This window comes from Lithobates pipiens, unplaced genomic scaffold (genome assembly GCF_037356315.1).
Source record: "Lithobates pipiens isolate NorthernLeopardFrog02 unplaced genomic scaffold, aLitPip1_a1.2 Scaffold_25, whole genome shotgun sequence".
Taxonomy (NCBI): Eukaryota; Metazoa; Chordata; class Amphibia; order Anura; family Ranidae; genus Lithobates; species Lithobates pipiens.
This window is the reverse complement of record NW_027507787.1, coordinates 97049928-97067549: the sequence shown is the minus strand read 5'-3', so window position 1 is coordinate 97067549 and position 17622 is coordinate 97049928. Positions and strand designations below refer to the sequence as shown.

General features: G+C 43.4%; 1 protein-coding gene across 4 annotated transcripts in view; it reads right to left on the bottom strand.

Moving 5' to 3' along the window:
* The window catches only part of LOC143930429 (glycine N-acyltransferase-like protein 2), a 34429-nt gene that overhangs the window by 14030 nt on the left and 2777 nt on the right, over positions 1-17622 (bottom strand). For all 4 annotated transcript variants that reach the window (XM_077454743.1, XM_077454741.1, XM_077454740.1 and 1 more), the window contains one exon: positions 9026-9152. In XM_077454743.1, coding sequence (XP_077310869.1) covers positions 9026-9152 — 127 coding nt within the window. The remainder of the gene's footprint in view (positions 1-9025; positions 9153-17622) is intronic.

Sequence of the window (17622 nt, the reverse complement as noted above, 5' to 3'; positions counted from 1 at the left end):
ATCACTTTTTCACACAGGGCCATGATGGTTTGGATTTTTTTTCACCTTTAATAATAAACACCTTCATTTACAAATTGTGTTTACTTGTGTTGTCCTTGACTATTGTTTAAATTGGTTTGATGTTCCGAAACACTTAAGTGTGACAAACATGCAAAGGAACAGGAAATGAGGAAGGGGCAAACACTTTTTCACACCACTGTATATACTTATAGAATTTCTTGAGATTTTTTTTTTTGCTCTCCTCCGCTATATGTTTTTCGTGTTCTATCTTAGCTGCCCTAATTGCACCCTTACATATCTTGTTGCATTCTTTGTAAAGTCTGAATGCTGATGGTGATCCCTCCACCTTGTATTTTTTGAAGGCCTTCTCCTTTGCTTTTATATACATTTTTACATTGGAATTAAGCCATCCAGGATTTTTGTTCGCTCTTTTAAATTTATTTCCCAATGGGATGCACTGTCTAATGTCCTTATTTAATATGTTCTTAAAGCAAACCCATCTCTACACCGTGTTATTTGTTCCTTAGATTTTATCCCAATTTATATCTTCTAGCACGATTCATAGTTTAGGGAAGTTGGCTCTTTTTAAATTCAGTGTTTTTGTGCTCCCTTTGTGTTTCCTATTTGTGTGATTTATACTCAAGCCAATTGAGCTGTGATCGCTGTTTCCTAAATTGCCCTGTATTTCCACATGCGTGATCAGGTCTGTATTGCTGGTAATCAGCAGATCTAGTAACGCCTTGTTTCTAGTTGGTGCATCTACCATCTGACCCATGAAATTGTCCTGCAAGACATTTAGGAGCTTGCGAGCCTTAGACTAATGTGTGGTTCCCTCTGCCCATTCTATGTTGGGATAATTAAAATCCCCCATTATGATAAGAATTCCCATCCTTGCTGCTAATCCAAATTGTGATAGGAGGTCCATCTCCCCCTGCTCCGTCAGGTTAGGGGACCTACAGCATACTTCCAGTATTCGTTTCTCCTTAGCTTCAACCCTTTGGAGCTTTACCCATTGTCATGGTTATGCAATAGAGTTTGTCTGCTTACCTGTTTCCATGTGTTCATCTCTAGAGACCAGCCGACCCTCACCTGACTGCTTTTGTAATCCATCCTCTGGCATGACTCCACCCTAGCTCCTATCAGAGAACTTTATATTAACCTGTGCACTGCAGGCCAACCCTGCTGATCAACCATTGTGTATTCCTTTGTGTGTTTAGCTCCCTGTTACCTGCCATGTGCTCTTCTGTTGTTCCGTTACCAACTTTGGCGTGTCCTTGACTATCCCTGTTTGCCTGTGATCCTGACCTATTGGCGTGTCCCTGACTATTCCTGTCTGCTTGTGGCCCCGACCTTGGCTTTATCCCTCACTATCCCTATCCTCCTGTTGCCTACTGTGGGTGCGAGCTGGGGGACCCTGGGGGTCGCGACCTGGAGCCAGTTGCAGCCAAGTCCATCCTCACCACTAGAGGCTCTGGTGAACACCTGCTGGCTCTTAGACTCCGCGCCCCAGGGAGTCTTACTCTCTAACCTCGGTGGGATCTGTCTCCCGTCCGCAGCAGTCAGCCTTAGGGTCCACAACCTTGCGGTGCACTCCTGATCCCTTCGGTGTGCATCTGTCACCTCGCCTCAAGGTGACCTGACATCCATAAGGACTCCTCCCTAGCTCCCTTATTGTTGTAATCTCCCACATTAACTTGTACATTATTCTTGATATATAGGCATACTCCTCCCCTTTTTTACCCTCTTTATCCCTGCAATAAAGGAAATACCCTTGAATGGTTGCCAGCCAATCATGAGAGCTGAACCAGGTCTCTGAAATTCCCACAAAATCTAAATCCTCCACGTTCAACAATATCTCTAGTTCACCCATCTTATCTGTCAGGCTCCTGGCTTTGGTGCACATACTACGTAGTTTAGACCGGTCCCATACTGTCCTCTTATTGGGTGTTCCAAGATCGCAAATAGGACTTGTTACTATACTTACCTCGAGTTTATGTGCTTTAGTCACCCTACCACTAATGCCCCCAATACTACCCTCTGGAATATGTTCATTGTTGACTATCTCTACCTCTGGATCCTCTCCCCCATCACTTAGTTTAAAAACTCCTCTGACTTTTTGGCCATCTTCACTCCTAGCAGACCGTTATAGTTTCACTTTAGCACTTCTCATCAATGGCTCTCATCAATGGCTCTCAGTTTCCAAAGCATGTTAGGCTTTCTAGTAGGCTTTCTAGTAACAATGCACTGCCTGCATGTTTGGAGAAAACTTGGCTGTGACTAAGACAGATGATCCATCTGGTTTCAAGTAAATCTGTTTTGTTGGAAATAGGGCTGCCATTGCTAATTGCTTTTTCCATGTCAGTTGCTGTGCTAATCTTTGCGTTAGTACTTTTTTTTACTGATGTTGCAGATAATGACTACTTTTGAACTAACAGCCAGACAACTAGCATATTTAGAAGAATATCAGCAATTGCAGCCTCCATAGATCTATTGATCCTAACAGAAACCCAGTAAGTAAGCTCATTACTTTCTGTATTTAGCTGAGAAATAACTTTCTGCTTTTGCTCTTCTGTGGGCCCCTACTCCCAGAGGGTATACTGTATATAGGCAGGGGTTAGTATCCCTTTTTGAGGTCCCTCACCTAGGTGGGTATTGTGGCTGGAGTTGTTTAGCCCTGTATATTCTACAGCAGGAAGAGTCTGAGGCAAAGGTTCATGGGAAAGAGCTACTGCTGGTATTCTATAGTGTAAGCCTGTAGCCTAAGTGGACTCTCTGGGGTAGGTATACAACAGACCACTGTGTAGATTAGAGGACACCAATGAAAGACCTAAAGTGAGGATCGAAGCATTATACGTTACTGTTGGAACTGCATTGTGGTGAATTGTTAATGCTGGACCTAAAGTGCTGGAGTTGAAGGTGAAAGTCGAGTTGTAAGGAACTGTTAATATGCTTCTGCCACAGTAAAGACATTTTTAAAAGGCTAAACTTGTAGCCATTTCTTATTTCTCCAGAGATTGTCCCCTAGGTGGACCTCTGGTCAGGAGAATGATCTAAGATGGCAGAGTTTCTCCCATCATGGGTGTGTTATAGGTAATTAGATGTACCCTAATCTGTTCCTATTGCAAGAGGACGGTAAGGTGCCCTTAGCCAAAATGACAATTCTGGTGGCAAATCAGCAACGTGCTTACATGTAGAAACAGCCCCAAACACATGTCAAACTCATTTTGACATTATTTTACATTCTGTGACCAAGGTATATACTTCTCACATTGTCCCAGCGTCTTTCTGGCTCTGTCAGGTGTGTAAACACTTGTTCGGGTATAGCTAAGAGATGGCATTTAAATTCGAGATTTTACTTTCATTGTTTCTTTACTTGCAATAGAAAGCCATACAAGTCTATGGAAAATGGTGGTATGGCATCTCCCACCTAAGGAAGGCAGTCTAAATGAATGAAACATTTTTCTACCAAGGGCCCCAAGAGCTTCCATGGGGTCTGCAGCTACACCAGAGTACTGAACTCTGGCAAATCCCTACTTCCTATGACCACCCACTCCACTCAACTGGCTGTATATACAGTATATCCTCCAATCACCAGAGAAAGGGGGGCTCCTAGAGGAAACATAAGAGATAGCGCCTTGCAAAGCAGGGAAAAGAAAAGAAGAAAAACTCCCTGCTTCCTCCTAACACCCCTTTCATGTAGTCCAACATAGGAGCACTCAGGCAAAGCTGACAACACTGCTTGAGATTACAGTGCAGCAGAAGCAGCAAAGTTAGAAGTGCTACATGCTCTTTTAGGGACTGTTGACATCAGTAATCGCACAAGAACACACTCTGTGTTTTTGTGCAATTCACATGAAGTTCATTGTGGTGCAATTTGAGCCCATTCATTTTGAAGGAGCTAAATCGCACCAGACCGCAGCAAAAGTAGTGCATGCACTACTTTAAAAACCACATGACTACCAGGCCAAATGGTATTTCTGTACAATGCAAAATGCATTGCGTTTGCGACCTGCATTTGGGGTGTCATTCATTTAACGTTGACACCCGATGCAGATCACAACTGCTGTACGTTTTGAACATAGTGTGGGAAATGCACATGGAATGTGGGTTTCCTGCACCGCGTTCTGGTCAGTGGCGGCTGGTAGAATTTTTTTTTGGGGGGGGCAGTAAACCGCATGCCACCCTGCGGTCAGTCGGTTGGAAGCACTTACCCTATCAACAGTGACTTCCCCCTGCTCTTGGGCGGCGTCCACCCATTCTCTTGCTCTCCATCATAGCCAGCTTCTCGTTCTCTTGCTCTCCTCGGCAGTGGCGGCTTCCGTTCCCTCCCTCATCCTCCCTCCTACTATGCATGAATCTATCCATTGCCATATAGGGGGTGGCCTGGAGAGAGGTGGCGGTGCCAGAGTGACCCTTATGGACAGACTGCCACTGGTTCTGGGGTGGACTGGCCCTTAAGAGACAAAATATAGAAAATGATGTGCATGTTTTCCAGAGATTTTTTTCTATTTGCCCAGATATATATTTTAGTAAAACAACACAAGCTGATTTATGAGCCTCAGTAAAGGCTCATGTACACAGGGCTGTTAAAAAACGCTTCCTAACGTTAGGACCTTGACAGCTGGTAACCGACGGGGAAAAACGTCCTTTTTACAGTTTTTACATACCACGTTTATGCAAGTTTAGCAGCGGTTATGAGAATTTGAGGTTAGAAGCGTTTTTTAAAGATATCCTCAGGAGACCCTCCCAAATGCCCACAATGCATGAAAAACAAGTAAATAATTATATATTTCAGCCATTCTATGAGAGAAGAGAGGGGAGCAGCAAAGAGAGCAGTGTCCTTGCAGATAGCTGTCGTATTTTTTGTGTTTTCACCATGGATCCCATCATGAGCATGTGTAAGGAAATACTCCTGATGTTGTTGAGGCTCCAAAGACACAGACTCATCCATTGATGCAGGCAACTGGATGTGGTGAAATTTTTGTTTTTTCAACATTTTTATGTTCAAAAATGATCAGAAATATTTTCGTCTTTAAAACTGCTTATAAATGCAAATGTGCATAAATGCAGTTTACCACGGTTACAAGCATTTGCTATTTGAAATGCCAGTAAACTACAGTCCTGAATGTGATTTTTTCTGCTATGAAAAAAATGGCTGTAGCTTCAACTGCCTTAAAGTGGTTGTAAACTCTGTACAACTACTTTTACCTACAGGTAAGCCTATATTAAGGCTTACATGTAGGTGCTGGAAATATCTCCTAAACCTGCACGGTTTAGGAGATATTTACTATATACTCATACGCCGACATCATTGGTGCATGCACACTTTAGAAAGGGTGCTTTCATGCCGTTTCTAAAAGGATCATGCCGTGACTGGTGGCACGTCACGCCACTCTGGCCAGTCACAGAGCCAGAGTCCACGGCCCCATAAGAGGGGTGAGGATGGACGCTTCCAGCCAGTGGGGACAGCGGTGACATTGCAGGCTTCGTTTTCAGGTAAGTGACACATAATGAGGTACTATGCGATGCATAGTAGCCCATTATGCTTTACCTTTGCAGGGAAATAAAGAGGAAGTAAAACCCATCAGAGTTTACTTCCTTTTTAAACTACTATAAATGTATGTGTGTACAAGTACACATAAGATAACATAGAGAATAGTCAGGGGCTGCTGAAGAAATTCCCAACTGCTCCTAAACTTCAGTTTAACCAGTAGTAAAACTACCAGGGTTGCAGCAGTCGCACTTGCAACTGGGCCCTGGAATTCCGCTGCTGTGGGGGGCCAAAAGTCCGGGATGTGGCTAGAGGGCTGCTGACTGCAGTTATGAGCAGAGCATCTATTACACTCTGTCACACTGACAGCCAAACACCCCCCCCCCCCCCCACCCGCACAGACAGGAGATGGAAAAGATAGAAAGAGCAGGATCTTCCCCTCCCCCTGTGTGTGCCCATGGCCACATCGGGAGGAAGTAGAGAGAAGATATTGCTGGAAATGGCAGCAGAGGAGCAATTATTGGAGAAATTGCCCTGTAGAACATTTGAATACCAATCTTAGTGCAAGATTCCGATCCAGTGTGCTACAAGGTCCATAAATACATGCTTCAGACTACTGATGGGTCAGGTTATATGCTCATTACGCCTCGCCATCTGGTAATCACATTATTATCCTGGTGGTTGGGCATGTTTCCTCACTCTACAAAGCATATGTGAAGTCACTGTGGTGTTTTTATCAGGACCCTTATTTGGATTCCTTTTTTTGCTTTCTATAAACACCATTTTCTCATCTTTGCTAATGAACACTCTCATGGCATTGTCATTATTTGCAATTGATGATTAATGGATATGGACTTATAGATGTGGTTGAACTGGTTGAATATTTCAACCGATCCTGATGTATTGATAATTTCTGTTTTATGATTATTTTATTTTACTTACTGTGAAAAAACTTTTCCATATTTGGAGATGAAATCTCTTTTACTCTAGGCGTAAAGCGTGCCCTCTTTTCCTCTGTGTTGTCCCTAAAGTGAATAACTCAACACCAAGTTCACTATATGGACCCCTTATATATTTGTACGTGTTGATCATATCCCCCCCTTAATCGCCTCTTCTCAAGACAGAATAAATTCAGTTCCTCTAATCTTTCCTCATAGCTGAATTCCTCCATGCCTCTTATCAGTTTGGTTGCCCTTCTCTGCACTTTCTCCAGTTCCCCAATATTTTGAGAACTGGTGCCCAAAACTGAACTGCATATTCCAGATGAGGTCTTACTAATGATTTTTACAGGGGCAACATGATATCGCTCTCTCTGGAGTCCATACCTCTCTTAATATAAGAAAGGACTTTGCTCTCGCTTTGGAAACCGCAGCTTGGCATTGCATGCTATTATTGAGCTTATGATCTACCAAAACTCCCAGATCCTTCTCCACTACGGATTCCCCTGGTTGAACTCCCCCTAGTATGTGTGATGCATGCATATTCTTAGCCCCCAAGTGCATAACTTTACATTTATCAACATTAAACCTCAACTGCACATAGTCACCCAATTAGACAGTGCATTGAGCTTGGCTTGTAAATTGGAGACATCCTGTAAGAACGTTATTCAACTGCATAGCTTGGTGTCATCTGCAAAGACTGAAATTATACTTTTAATCCCAGACCCTATATCATTTATAAAGATATTAAAAAGTAAGGGTCCCAACACTGAACCTTGGGGTACACCACTGATAACCTTAGACCATTCAGAGTAAGAATCATTAACTACCACTCCCTGAATTCTGTCTTTTAGCCAGTTTTCTATCCATGTCCAAGCCTGTAGACCAGGGATATGCAATTAGCAGACCTTCAGCTGTTGCAGAACTACAAATCCCATGAGACATAGCAAGACTCTGACAGCCACAAGCATGACACCCAAAAAAAGAGGCATGATGGGACTTGTAGTTTTGCAACAGCTGGAGGTCCGCTAATTGCAGATCCCTGCTGTAGACTTTACCTTACACATAAGCCATGTGTGGGGAACTGTGTCAAACGCTTTTGCAAAATCCAAGTATACCACGTCCACAGCCACCCATCTGTCCAAGGTTTTACTTATCTCTTCATAAAAAGAAATCAGATTTGTTTGACAACTTCTGTCTTTCGTGAACCCATGCTGTCTGTTGCTTAACCGCTTCAGTCCCAGAAGATTTTACCCCCTTCCTAACCAGAGCACTTTTTGCGATTCGGGACTGCCTCGCTTTAACTGACAATTGCGCGGTCGTGTGACGTTGCACCCAAACAAAATTGACGTCCTTTTTTTCCCACACATAGAGCTTTCTTTTGGTGGCATTTGATCACCCCTGTGGCTTTTATTTTTTGTGCTATAAACAAAAACGCAATATTTTACTTCTTGCTATAATAAATATCCCCCAAAAATGTATATAAAAAAAACATTTTTCCTCAGTTTAGGCCGATATGTATTCTTCTACATATTTTTGGTAGGGTATATTGATTAGTTCGTGCAATGTCATAGTTTTATGACATTTTTATTATTATATTTTTTTAACTTGTAATGGCAGTGATCTGTGTTGTTTTTTTTCGGGACTATGACATTATGGCAGACACTTTTTGACACATTTTGGGACCATTGGCATTAATACAGTGATCAGTGCTATGAAAATGCATTACTATAAAAATGTCACTGGCAGTGAAGGGATTAACCACTAGGGGGCGATCAAGGGGTTAATGTGTTCCCTATTGTGTGTTCTAACTGAAAGGGGAGGGGACTGTCCAGGGGAGATGACAGATCACTGTTCATACTCTGAACAAACGATCTGTCTGTTCTCCCCTCAGAGAACCTGAAACTGTGTGTATACACACACAGATCCTGGTTCTCAGTTGGAACTCGCATCAGCTCTGTGGGCACACGTGCCTCAAGCAGCGCGCACGCTCACCCTAGTGGTCAAATATATTACCGACGTAGCCGAACCATGTTGCCGCAGTATAACTGCGGCGGCTGGTCGGCAAGTGGTTAAAATATTTTTTCCAGTAAGAACTCATCTGTGCAGGGGAACTCTGTGCATTTAGATGCAGAAATGTGTGGACTCTGATGTAAGGGGGACTCTTGTGATTAAATATATACAATTAGAATTGTTATTCAATCACAGAAGATATGTAAAGTTTATACTAAGAAAAATAATTTGCTGTGCACTGTTAAAGTCTTTGGGTTTGGCTTGAAGAAAAGGTGGCAACCTACCCAGGACATTAGTAAGGGGTCCTGCTGCAGGACCATAATCAAGGGCCCCCTCAATGGGAGAAAAGGACCCCAGGATCATTGAAAAGGGTCCCATGAGCAGAAGTCAGGGGTGCCCTTCATGGTTCCTTGTACCGGGGCAGTAAAGGTTCTAGTTACGCCTCTGAGTTTAACTGCTGTAGTGTACAATACATGAGGCATTAAACTGCTGTTTTACAACGTATTTTCATATTTACTTCATTGCAAAGAGATAAAAAAATAAAATAAAAAATTGCTCCCTGAACAGCTTGTATAGCACTCACCTTGTATCTGAAACTTCTGACTCCAGTTCACAGTCTGTGGATCTTGCAGCATGTGACTCAGGCTCTGTGGGTCTTTACTGAACACAAAGTAGGTGTTCGTGTAAGGATCTAATGGGTTTTTCATCTCCTAGAGGCAAAGAAAATACACATAAAAGCACCTAAAGACATCTTCTCCTCCCTTTTGGAGCATCGCAACCTCTTTTGTGATAAAAAGACAGTTTAAGTAAAAATATGCACCAGCTTGTGAAAAAAACTAGTTCTGTGATTGGATGACTGGATTATAAATTTATATCTCACCTTTGTTTTCAGACAATTTAAAGCTAAACTCCAAAAAGCTTTAAAAAATCAACTAATAGATTGTGGTATTTATTAAGAAAATTTTCTAGGTATATTTTTAAAGCAACTAGTGTAAGTAACTGAATTTGACATTATATAAACCTTATATGGTCCTAAGCACATCAGCAGGCCAATAGAGAGAAGAATGGTCAACGCTAGATGCCGGTAATAGAGCATGTTTGTAGGGAAATGCCTGCTTGGTGTGCTGATGTTTTAGTTTAGTTTCTGGGCCACCCAGGATGGGAAGGGATAATTCTGAGTCTGCTGTTTTCCCGGTCTATTTGCATTCTGCCTTCCACCTTGTACAGCCTATAAATCAGGGGCAAGGCCGGGTTCAGAGAGCGAGTGGGAATGCATGGAAAGAAGCAGAAGATGTAGCCTGGAGAAACTCACTACTACTTCCCTATGGGAATCTACTGACAAGGTCTTTGGACCTCTACCTGCAATGGTAAATCTGGGCAGCCCAAGATTATTTGTAAGATGCTGCGAATGTTATTTAGGAGACTGTGGCCCTTGTACTATGAGTTTGTGATGTCACGAGAGCTCCAGTAAAGTATTTTAACTGTTCTAACATGGTAACATTTAATTCTTTGTGTGTTATTAGTTTAAGAAGACTGTGATTGTCTATTGCTGTGACTTAGATGAAGATCAGATCACATTTTATGACCAATTTGTGCAGAAATCCATATCATTCCAAATGGGTTATTGCAACTGTACAAATACAATACTGGTGACCCCACAATAGGGATAAAACTTTTTCTCAAAAGGGAGTTTAACAAGACTTGTGGCCATGCATTAAAATTAGAAGAAAAGAGGTTTAACCTTAAACTACGTAGAGGGTTCTTTACTGTAAGAGCGGCGAGGCTGCGGAATTCCCTTCCACAGGCGGTGGTCTCAGCGACGGCGATTGATAGTTTCAAGAAACTATTATATAAGCACCTGAACGACCGCAATATACAGGGATATACAATGTAATACTGACATATAATCACACACATAGGTTGGACTTGATGGACTTGTGTCTTTTTTCAACATCACCTACAATGTAACTATATATGGTGCTGCATTGCACCTGGGTGTCCTCACTCTCAGTCTCAGGCTCAGATCTCCCACTGTCAGGTGAATGTTCAAACAGAGGTGCTTTCTTGGCAGCCCAGCAGATCCTGGCCTGATGACAACCATTCCTTAATTTCACTGAAGTCACCAGAAGCTCACTTCCATACTTACTGAAACCCACACCAGAGTACTACCACACCACTACTCCCTTAGAGTAGACCATTCTTTACTCTCCATTTGACCATTTTTGGTGGACAGCTTTGTATTTTGTAACCAACTGGCTCACACAGGATTCTCAATATGTCACCACTGTCCACCTCCTTTTTCTTCCAAGGCAAGTTTTCCCCCCTCTCTCTCGTCTTCATTTTTGCAGCCTGACATAGATCTCTACATGCGTCACTTTTCTCTTCCACCTTTCACCCCTGTCTTGGGCTTTAAAGCGCCCTATTCCCTCTACTGACTCATATGGTAATGTTATCAATGGAGATTCTTCCTGTCTCTATTTTTGTTGAATATGAACAGTTTGTGCCTTAAGGATTGTGATGCCACTTGCAGCATTACCTGTGCTCCAATCAGTGATCCTATTTATGTTGTTTTTATCTGCCACTCTACCCTTACTGTTGTTCCATTCTATTCTTTATGTGAATGCCTCCCATACCTTGTATTAACACTTAAAAACCTAATAAAACTTTTGTGAAACAAAAAGTAAGGTTCCCAACACTGAACCTTGGGGTACACCACTAATACACTCAGACTAATCAGAGTATGATTCAATAATCACTACTCTGAATAAGATCTTTTGATCAGTTTTCTATCTGTTGCACTACCCCCGAACGAGCTGCTTGGTAATTTTGGGATCTCTTTTCTGCACCTTGATTCCAAGAACAATCTCAGACCCTCTGACACAACTAGGAATAAACAGAAAAGATATTCTTCTGCATTGGCTCCGAGGGCCTTAGTAAGGGTGGTAGTATTTCTTGATGGTGTATATATAAAATGATCATGTATGGCCGCTCAGCTCTACCTCACAGGGCACCCACACTGGGCACTGGTGCTGTGGAGTATAGCACGGCTGCAGTTCAGTAGGAGACACTGTACAGCCACAGCATAAGTGAATCACCTGGAATAACCCAGCAATGACGTGGACATCCAGTCACAGTTCTTAAGTTGCAATACCTGAATCAACCACTGGGTCTCCAAGACCGACAGCAATAAACAGACAACCCTATATGTATACACCCTTCTTTTGGTGCTGAGAGCGATGTGATGCGGAAGGATATTTCCTCCAGTGAAGGAGAATCCGCCCACAAAGCTATACCACCTATGTTGTGTTACACTACTCACCCAGTCTCCTCTATCCATTTTTATATATTTTAAAACACAGATCAGATTTGCCTCTCTAAGGCTCTAATGAAGAGGAAAACCCTTGAAATGTGTTAGTCTATTATTCGAGTATCCCTTGTGTGGATATGACCTCATATCTATCTTCCAAGTGTTTAACATTGCTTTTTATTCACATGTACGAATACGTAGTATTTCACTGTATATACCTATTTTGTTTGTAATAAATTCCTTTTTTAAATGATTTGTGCATTAGGCCATGCGCCTTCCTTTTCCTTCTTTACCTCTGTCACACCTGGTTGAAGGAAAGTGACTGCAAGCACATACAGTATAAGGGCACGAGTATAGATACTGTTACCTTTGCTGTGAATTGCTACTAGAAAATAGACACAAGAATGTTTAGTGGTAATATAACTTATTATATTGGTACGGGTTAGAATAAAGGGTAGTTTGAGCATAAATGAGTACACTGAGGTGCACAATGAGGTATAATCAGACACAGACTGCTGGACAATGTAAAAGGTATGCTGAAGTAACGTAGAATACGGTCCTGTACCACTGGAATCTTCACATGAAGCAGCACTAAACGGTGCATATAAATGTTAACTGCAATGTGAATAAAAACTACAACTGGGTTAGAATGCACTCTAAAAAATGTCTAAGTTTGATGCAGTGTCTCTTGAGAGGTAACACTCTTGGCTAAAACTGTAATGGCCAGTCTTTAGTCTGGCTAATGTTGGAGTCCAATGGTACTGTTGGCATGCATGAGAACAGTCACTCTGGGTTGCCACTGGTCACATCTCTGCACTCTCTCGTTGTCAGCACAGCAGAGAACTTTCCAGTGGCACAGTCTCTCTCCATCTCTCTTTTCTCTGGAATGGTCCCATCAGCTTCGTCCTCTATGTCTCTCTACGGCATTGCACTGCCTCTCACTGGACAATTTGCCTGGGAACCATCCTTCTTTATCCCAGCATTGGCTTGGTGGGCACTGTAGTTCAAGCACCAATTACTTTACACTGTACTGCTCCAAAGGGGACAACAGGTCCCATGATCCTCTTCCTGCCTCCCCTTATTGGTCCACTGCCGCTGCTTGCGGGCAGAGAGTGAGTGGGGAGAGTAGGCCTACAATCGGCAGAGTACTCGGCTACATATCCATTTACAAACTGAATTTTCTTAGCCCGAAGGCTTTAATTTCCCATTAGCTGTGTGTGGTGAACTGTGTCAAACACATTTGCAAAATACAAGTATATTATATCCACAGCTACTCCTTTGTCTCCATTTTTCTTACTTCCTAAAAATAAATCATATTTGTTTGACAACTTTGGTCTTTGGTGAATCCATGCTTGACAATTGCTTAAAAATAGGATTTTTATATACAGCTTACCTGTAAAATCCTTTTCTTGAGAGTACATCATGGGACACAGAAGCTTCATTACATAGTGGGTTATATAGGCACCTTCGGTGACTGGACACTGGCTAACCCCAATTAAGGAGAATTCCTCCCCTATATAACCTCTCCAATATGGGAGGCACCTCAGTTTTGTAGCAAAGCAATAAGAAACCACGTAAAACCCAAGAAGGGCGGGAGCTCTGTGTCCCGTGATGTACTCTCAAGAAAAGGATTTTACAGGTAAGCTGTATATAAAAATCCTATTTTCTTGATCATACATCACGGGACACAGGAGCTTCATTACATAGTGGGGTGTCCCAAAGCAATGCTCAGATTGAGGGGAGGGAGACACAGATCAGAATTATAGACCGCCATGGACCAGAGGAAATAAACTGCAGCCTGCAGTACCCAAAGGCGATATCCTCTTGCCCTCTCACATCCACCTGATAAAATCTGGTGAATGTATGGACTGATGACCAAGTCGCAGCCTTACAGATCTGAGCCAGGGAGGCCTGGTGATGCACTGCCCAAGAAGCATTTACAGCCCTAGTTGAGTCCGCTTTCACTTGAAAAGGAGGAATCTTCCCCTTTACACTATAGGCCTGAAGAATAACTTGTCTAATCCATCTTGAGAGAGTGGATTTCGATGCCGCCTGGCCCCTTTTAGGGCCTTCTGGCAAAATAAATAAACAATCAGTCTTTCTTATCTGAGAAGCTGTCTGGAGATAGATACTGATTGCCCTTACCACATCTAGAGTGTGCAAAGGCTCTTCTGCGGACTGTGGATCTGGAAAAAAGAATGGTAGGATTACATCTTGATTCAAATGGAATCCCGAAACCACCTTAGGTAGAAAGGACCTATTAGGACGCATCACTACTCGGTCCTTATGATTAATTTAATAAGGTACTTTGCTTGAAAGAGCTGCTAGCTCTGACACTCTTCTAGCCGAGGATATGGCTATGAAGAAGACTAATTTTTTAGTCAATAGAACTAACGAAGCCTGGTGTAATGGTTCAAATGGTTGTCCCTGCAATGCAGAGAGAACCAAATTCAAATCCCATGGGCATACTGGAGGTTTGATTGGCGGCTTTAACCACATGGCCCCCTGAATGAAAGCCCAGACAAGAGAATGTGATGCAAGTGGCTTCTGGAAAAACACTGACAAAGCTGAAATCTGAACCTTGATAGTGCTTACGGCCAAATTCATTTCTAGGCCTGACTGGAGGAAAGCCAAGATCCTGCTAACGACATACTTTCTAGGATGCCATCCCCTGGGCTTACACCAGGAAACATATCTCTTCCAGATTTTGTAGTAAATAAGCCTGGAGGCCGGCTTTCTGGCATTGACCAGAGTAGAAAGGACTGACTCCGAGAGTCAGTGGCGTAACTAGAACCTTCAGGGCCCAGATGCAAGAAACCATGAAGGCCCCCCCTGATAGGGCCCTTTACTCCGAGTTTGGTGGCGGAACAACAGGGCCTGGTTGCAAGTGGGTGGCTGCATGTAAAGGAACCAATTTCTCCATTTGCCGCCGCTTCTCCACCTCTCCCTCCCACAGGCATTCAGCGGCTGCAGGAAGAAAATGGAGAGATGGGTTCCTCTATGTGGGTGTTTCTCAATCTTTTTCCAGTCAGGGCACCCTTTAAGTACATCCCTATGTGAATGGGGCTGAAAAAACACCTGGCAGTCACCGGAACCCCAGCCCCCCCCCCCCCCCCCCCCCCCCGTTTTAATTAATCTGAGCCCTGGAACTTTACCAGGTGGAGATGCGCTCTTCCTTTGCCCGGGGTTCTCGGCTCCTGATTGGATAGATTGATAGCAGCTCAGCCATTGGCTCCTGCAGCTGTTAATCAAATCCAATGACACGGGCGTCGGGGGCGCCTGCAAGGTAACCCCCCCCGGGAGAGTGCTTCTCCTAGGGGGTTGTCTGATAAGAGGAGGAGCCACGAGAGCCACCGAGGGACCCCAAAATACAAGGTTCGGGCCACTCTGTGCAAAACGAGCTGCACAGTGAAGGTAAGTATAACATGTTTGTTATAAAAAAAAAAAAAATCACATTAAGGGATTAAAACAGGTGGTCAGGAGGCAACATATTGCCCCTTTACCAGCTGTCAAATGCCTCTGAAAAGCGATCTAAGCACAGATCGCTTTTCAGAGGAATAGCATTTTTTTGCTGGTACTTTGAACAAGCAAGAAAAAAGAAACAGTTCTGATTGTACACATATGGGGTAGGGCTGGGGAAAAAAATGGATTTGAATCTTGAATCGAGTTGAGAGGTCAAATCGATTCAAATTTTCAGCAAATAGTTTTATTTCGATATTTATTTTTTCACCAGGATCGGTGCTGACACCGCACCGGTCCTGAGGAGCTGCGGGCAGGAGTTTTTAGGTGAGGCCGCGGCTTCGGCCTAGTCTGCGAGGCCGGACCCACGGACTAGGACGAAGCCACGGCCTCACCTAAAAACTCCTGCCCGCAGCTCCTCAGGACTGGCGTGGTGTCCATAAAAAAAAACTCGATTCGAATTGTGAATCGAGTTTTTTATTTTAAAATGACAAATTTTTATTTTTAGAAAATCGCCCAGCTCATAATATGGGAAGGGGGATTAAACGCACAAACATAAAATGTGCATACATACATCTAAACAACAGAGGCTGGTGCTCAAAATTTTTGGGGGGCACAAAAATTTTTATAAACAAAATCATCAAATGCAGCCACTGTGCCGTCAAACGCTGCCACTGTGCCCTCAAATGCTGCCACTGTGCCATCAAACGCTGCCACTGTACCATCAATTGCAGCCACTGTGCCAAACGCTGCCACTGTGCCCATTTAACGCTGCCACTGTGCCCTCAAATACTGCCACTGTGCCATCAAACGCTGCCACTGTGCCCATTTAACAATGCCACTGTGCCCTCAAATTCTACAACTGTGCCATTAAACGCTGCCAGTGTGGCATCAAATGCTGCTAGTGTGCCCTTGAATGCCCCCCCGCCCGCTCGCCATCTACACACATGCACATACATGCACATACACATGCACACACATACACACACACATGCACGCACACACACACACACACATAAAGTCTTTTCAAAAACGGCAGTGCTTTCTCTATCTTACCTGTTCCTGCCGGGTACTGCACTGTAGGGGGAGACAAAGAGCACACTCTGCTTTCACTTTAGTTACAAGCAGTGTGATGACTCCGAGCTCCCCGCACAGTGCCGATTACACTTCGGCTGAAGATCGGGGAGCTCGGTCTCGGCCACCCGCTCCTTCAGATATACAGATATACAGGGGGGCCCTCAAGGGCCCCCTGCAGCATGGGGCCCGGTCGCCTTGGCGATCTCAGCGACCCCTATAATTCCGCCACTGCTGAGAGTCCATGGTCTTTCAGAATGTTGGTCTCAGCAGCCAAACTGTTATGGGAGGGGTTATATAGGGGAGGAATTCTCCTTAACCCTTTCATGACTAAGCCTATTTTTGGAATTTGGTGTTTACAAGTTAAAATCCATATTTTTTGCTAGAAAATTACTTGGAACCCCCAAACATTATATATATTTTTTTAGCAGAGACTCTAGAGAATAAAACGGCGATTGTTGCAATATTTTATGTCACACGATATTTGCGCAGCGGTGTTTTAAACACAACTTTTTTGGAAAAAGGGACACTTTCATGAATAATAAAAAAAACAAACAGTAAAATTAGCCAAATTTTTTTGCGTAATGTGAAAGATAATGTTACGCCGAGTAAATAGATACCAAACATGTCACACTTTATAATTGCGCGCACTTGTGGATTGACGACAAAGTACGGTACCACAAAATCTCAATAGGCGACGCTTTAAAAAATTTTTACGGTTACCAGGTTAGCGTTACAGAGGAGGTCTAGTGCTAGAATTATTGGTCTCGCTCTGACGATCGCGGCGATACCTCACATGTATGCGTTTTCTTTGCTTCGCGAGCTCGCAGGGACGGCGGGCCATTTAACATTTTTTTTTTTTTTTTTTTTTATTTATTTTAAAATGACTAAATTGTTTTAAAAAAAAAAAAAATTGATCACTTTGTTTGCTGTCACAAGGAATGTAAACATCCCTTGTAACAGTAATAGGTGGTGACAGGTACTCTTTATGGAGGGATCGGGGGTCTAAAAGACCCCCCACCCCTCCTTTACACTTCAATGTATTCAGATCGTCGAAAACGGCGATTCTGAATACCGGATATTTTTTTTCAACCGGCGCCATTGGCAGCCGAGTAAACGGGAAGTGACGTCATGACGTCGCTTCCGTGTTTACGATGAGGAGACTGGAACAAGGCCAATTACGGCTTCATTCCAGTCCCTGCCCAGCAGCCGAAGGCAGCAGAATTTGAATCGGTGCTCGATCGGGAGCACCGGTAACATCGGCGGGAGGCGGCGACGTCCCCTCCCGCTCCTCCGGCATAACAGCCGAGCGGCTTTTAGCCGCATCGGTTGTTATGCCT